The sequence below is a fragment of the Octopus bimaculoides genome, chromosome 5 (genome assembly GCF_001194135.2).
Source record: "Octopus bimaculoides isolate UCB-OBI-ISO-001 chromosome 5, ASM119413v2, whole genome shotgun sequence".
Classification (NCBI taxonomy): Eukaryota; Metazoa; Mollusca; class Cephalopoda; order Octopoda; family Octopodidae; genus Octopus; species Octopus bimaculoides.
This window is the reverse complement of record NC_068985.1, coordinates 108,266,030-108,271,456: the sequence shown is the minus strand read 5'-3', so window position 1 is coordinate 108,271,456 and position 5,427 is coordinate 108,266,030. Positions and strand designations below refer to the sequence as shown.

The 5,427-nt window shown below is 33.3% G+C and overlaps 1 protein-coding gene across 4 annotated transcripts in view; it reads left to right on the top strand.

Moving 5' to 3' along the window:
- The window catches only part of LOC106879657 (inter-alpha-trypsin inhibitor heavy chain H3), a 39,783-nt gene extending 35,958 nt beyond the window's left edge, over positions 1-3,825 (top strand). For all 4 annotated transcript variants that reach the window (XM_014929326.2, XM_014929324.2, XM_014929322.2 and 1 more), the window contains 2 exons: positions 1,998-2,264; positions 2,716-3,825. In XM_014929326.2, coding sequence (XP_014784812.1) covers positions 1,998-2,264; positions 2,716-2,849 — 401 coding nt within the window. In that variant the 3' untranslated portion in view covers positions 2,850-3,825. The remainder of the gene's footprint in view (positions 1-1,997; positions 2,265-2,715) is intronic.
- Positions 3,826-5,427: the final 1,602 nt, after the last annotated feature.

Below are 5,427 nucleotides of genomic sequence, written 5' to 3'. Positions count from 1 at the left end.
GCGTTCATGCGGAACGGCATTAAGTGTTTTCGCCTCTGGCATTAGGAGCGGGAAGTCGGCCTCGTTGAAAACCTTAGCCATATTCGTTTTAAAGAATATGGCTAGGAACGAGGAAGATATGTTTGAATTTTTGGAAATAAGGCTCTAAATAGAGCTATTTCCGATTTGAAAAATATATGTTCACGAAGTATTTTGTGTTATACACAACTTATACAAAATTTTAAAACAAAATAGGTCTTTTAAGAGGTGAAAAATGCAACTTACATGGGAGCCGATGTGTCTACCGTCCGTCCATGATGATAGATAGATAGATAGATAGATAGATAGATAGATAGATAGATAGAATATATCTATAATTATTGTACGTTAGTCACCTTTAGAATCTGTTCAATATTGTTTGCATTTTTCATTTCCCAACTTGCAATATTATCTACGGGGCGGGTCAAAATTCATGATTCACTTGTTAGTTATATTTTTAATATCTTAATATTTATTAATACGCACATTAAAAAAATAAAATGATACAATAACAATAAAATAAGCATAATAAGAAATATAACTAATAAGTGAGCCATGGATTCTAGCCCACCTTATCGATAAATTTTAAACTTACATTTAACAATGTTATACAGTGGAAATCATTCTTGTCTTTTGATTTTTTCAAACGTTCAAATACTTATATAACACAAAGGAATGCATTTGTTTTCCTAAATATATACATTACATCTGATCTAGACATGATATTCTTTTGACGAATCTTTGTTCTTACTACCACACCTCTTGAACTTTCTTAGTCTAGGAGGTATTGGCCAAGGGGATACTGACTTGCATTGAGAAGAAGAGCATTCAATGCAAAGAACTTCGTGGTATGTAGTACCTGTTGCTGCACAAACGGGAATCTTTGGAAGTGTACTAAATCAGCAAAGCACTTGATAGAAATGCTTCCTAGGATGATTTTGTGATTGCCTTCTGTCGGACGTTGCTTGAGCTTTCTTCTTGTGTGTTCGCAGTTGTGTGATTTGTAATTGCTGATATCACCATTCTCAAAGATATAATCCTTCAGATCCCTAGATATCAAGGAGTTTTCTGGATTAGACTGAATTAATAATTTGGCATTCTACATAGGTTAAGCATCTGATTACTGTTGTCGTATGAATATTGGGTCGTGGAAATGCACTAAATAAAAATGTTCATCAACTTTGTAAATAAATTTCAATTACATGAAATAGCAAGAAAAGTTGTTCTTTTTTATTCTTTTAACTAAAACTAAACTGTTTTATAGTCCTTTTGCGGTGATAAGTGTCACTTCGTGAGGATGATAGGAATTGAGGTTTTATAGTTCTGTGCAAACTGTACAAGAAGCACAATTCTTTTCCACATTCGCTCTAGAAAAGTGGTATTACGAGCTCTAACAAAATGGGGTAATCGACGTATTCCAAGATAACTTGTTATAGATGTCACTTTGTGTCAGAGTAGTAATAGCTCCAGCAAGTTTGTAAACAAAGAAATATGTCAGAGAGAGCATTATCCTTGTTCGTATGATATTTCATCGTATAAGTAAATGCAGCAAGTTTCAATCTCCATCATTATATTATTGCATTATTTATCATTGGACAATCTACATTTTACCTCCCCGTTCACCAACTTGTTTATCCTTCACAAAAGGTAAACGTTCAGTTCTGCATATTGATTGGCTTTCTGTGAGTAATCTATTCGTTTCATGTATTAGTGAGTAGGATACTTCACTCCTACCACTGGAGTTCGCCATGGAGATATGTTTGTTCCTGTGTCACATAACAATTATCAAAAGTACATAAATAATATTTTCATTTCCGAGATTTCAAATGCATGTTCTAATTAATGCAAGTGTTAAAATTCAAAGAAAGAAATATTCTAATCATTCTGAAAATTTTTACCATGTTTAATCTAAGGAGTATAAGTACAATAATATAAAATTCAAGATAATTAATTAAATTTAAAATACATTTATTCTACAGGTGTAGATGTTTATGGTTACATAAAAAAGGCGTCAAACATTAATTGCTTAGAAACTCTTAACAGAATACGAATAAAGTCTTCTGTATATGTTGATGAAATTATTCTTGATCCAAAAGGCCGGACTAATGTCCCCAGGCTGAAAGCATTCATAAGGACACTTACATTTTCAATGACAGTATACCAGTACAAAATTACGAACGATGAGATATCTTACTCTGTGCATTTCAATATACTTCGCAAGATTTCTCAAGCAGGAGGAATTTTAGGTAAGTATTATATATTTTCTAAAAACGAAACATTATTTTGCAGCATTAAGATTAAGATTTAGCTGTGTGGCAAGAAGTTTACTTCTTAATTACTTGGTTCATGGGGATCGGAAAATAGACAGGATAAAGATATAAAAGCATATAATCACCAGATATTCAACTTATATTTACATTCATGTCTCCTCTCTACTTGCATCCACATTTAGACAGACAGACAGACAGACATACAGACAGACATATAGATAGATAGATAGATTGATAGATAGATAGATAGATAGATAGATAGATAGATAGATAGATAGATAGATAGATAGATAGATAGATAGATAGATCTTACATTAATCTTCAAAAACTTATTAAGAGAATGAGTTTAAGTTTAATTAATTCCAAGAACTATTGACTTGTAAAAATATATTAATATTTTGTTGACACGTTCTTTTTTTTATTTCAGGTTCTTATGTAAACGAATTCCAATGCATTGAAAAAAATCCAAATCAGATGGTGTTGTCTGATAAAGCAGAGTTATATAATAAAGTCAGTTACCATACCGGCAGAGGAAGTTTATCCCATTGTTTCACGATATGAGGGACAAGTACGAAGTTTGATAGTCATATAATGTAAAATAACAACCTATCCGTTTAGGATTGTTATGATATAGAAATATATGAATTTGACAACAGGCCCCAATTCATGCATTATATATATATATATATATATATATATATATATACACGCACACAAATAATAGGCTTTACCTTTGCATAAACCACAAATCAAAAACAGATATCTTGGTATCAATTGATTTCACTGCGCACGGTGTAATGAAGTGAATATTTTGAAAAGTATATGACTACAGTAAACTTGGCTGATGATTCTTAAGTGGTAATACACAAAAGGTGAAATCAATTGATACCAAGTTATCTGTTTTTGCTTTGCGGTTTATGCAAAGGTAAGACCTATCTTTATTATATTCGTTACATTCACCGTGCTTTGGAGTGTTGAATCCTACTTCTAGTAGGTTGATATTTCGGTACCCTAATTTATTTGTATATTTTGCCTGTTTAGGTTAAATTTGCTGGCCACTTTATTATTATGGTTATTTTTAATAATGCTAGTAATACTTTGTTAAATATATATATATATATATATATATATATATATATATTATATTATATTATATTATATTATATTATATTATATTATATTATATTACTATTATATTATATTATATATATACATATATTATTATATTATATATATATTATATTATATTATATTATATTATATTATACACACTACTATTGTTTACATATTTAGATATTCCATTAGTTTTATATGCATATATTAGATTTAATCGTTAATATGATAAATTATAGAACTTACTCTACACATATATTGTTAGTTCATATTTTAAGCGAATAATTTAAAATTGTTGCACAAATCTGAGAGACGGAGTACATTTTTCTACAAGTGTTTGTTCCCAAACATATTTAAAGCAGAAGAATATGAACTAGTGATTCCTGTTTTCCAACTGTCCAATAAATATCTTTTGAAATTATCATCTAGAGATGTTGTTATTGCTTCTGCTGCTGCTGCTGCTGTTGTTGTTGTTGTTGTTGTTGTTGTTGTTGTTGTTGTTGTTGTTGTTGTTGTTGTTGTTGTTGTTGTTGTTGTTGTTGTTGTTGCTGTTGTTGTTGTTGTTGTTGTTGTTGTTGTTGTTGTTGTTGTTGTTGTCTGCACTGATCATAGGTAATGTGTTACCTATTATCCTAGGTAATCCGTCCATGACCATGACAGCTATTTTTCAAATATAGTACATCAAGGAATATATTATACAATGTGTTCTTTTATCTTGGTTAGTAGGGTGTGATCTGTGTGAAGGTGAGCTATTATTTCTGGCACGTCAAGTAGGTCCTGTTCGCTGGATCGTCACGATTTACAGTTGTCTTCAAATGAATGTAATATATTTTCAACCTAGCTGACAATAGACTTTACAGTAAATAATCTGTTTTTTATCTCAATAAGATTGAAATAGTTGTGTCACCGCTTATATCACAAATACGAGGTGGTATCAAAAAGTTCCCAGACTAGTTCTGTAGTGCGCTAACAGGTGGCAGCACACGGTTACGTGTGCTGTGAAAACTAGCAATGACCTTCATGAGGCAGTGTGTCAAGTCTATACTTCTCGCAAGTTGTGAAATTTGTGGTTTTGTGATCACTTGTATGCTGTAGCCTGCGATTTTGCCATGGACAGGATCAATGAGCCAACGTAAAATTTCATGTTATTAAACTTGGAAAGTCTGTTACAGAGACATTAAGCATACTTCGGATAGCTTATGTCGACGAGGCAATGGGTTGTACGCAGTTTCGAGTAGTACGGGCGCTTCAAAAGCGGAAGAACCTCCCAAGAAAACGATGAGCGATCTGGAAGACTGCCACGTGTGTCAACCCCCCTCCCCCATCCACCGGAAATGTGGTATTGTGCATCGAGAATTAGTCTCCCAGGGTCAGACTGTCAATCGAAAGTTCTACTGCGACGTCTTGAGGCGTTTGAGGGAGAACATTCGACGAAAGCGCCCGGATTTGTGGAGCGCGAAGTACTGGATTCTTTACGACGACAATGCACCCTGTCACTGAGCACTCTTCACTCGTGAGTTTCTTACCAATTGCAACATAGTATCGCTACGAACTTTCATCTTTTCCCCAGCATGAAAATGCAGTTCATAGTTCACCGTTTTAACTCCGTCGTCGGGATTCAGAGCGAATCGTAGGTCTTCGACTCGCTTACGAAAAATTACTTCCAGGCCGGATTTCAAAAGTGGTAGGAACGCTGGGACCGGTGTATTGCTGCGCAAGGTGACTACTTCGGAGGAGATGTTGTTAAAACTTAGGTAAATACGTTATTTTTTTATTAAACAAAACTAGTCTGGGAACCTTTTGCTACCACTTCGTACCAGCAAGCAATTATACGACTGATATACGAAACGTTTATTGAGTTCGATGCCTCTGCGACTACTATGAGAAAAACCACACGTATATATAGATTTTTGAGATGGAAATATCCTACTCTATATCTACTGTCCTAATAATTTTTTTCTCAATGTGTGTCTAACCGTAGGATTCACTCTCAATGCAGTCCACAATTTTTCTTCTTATTGTCTGC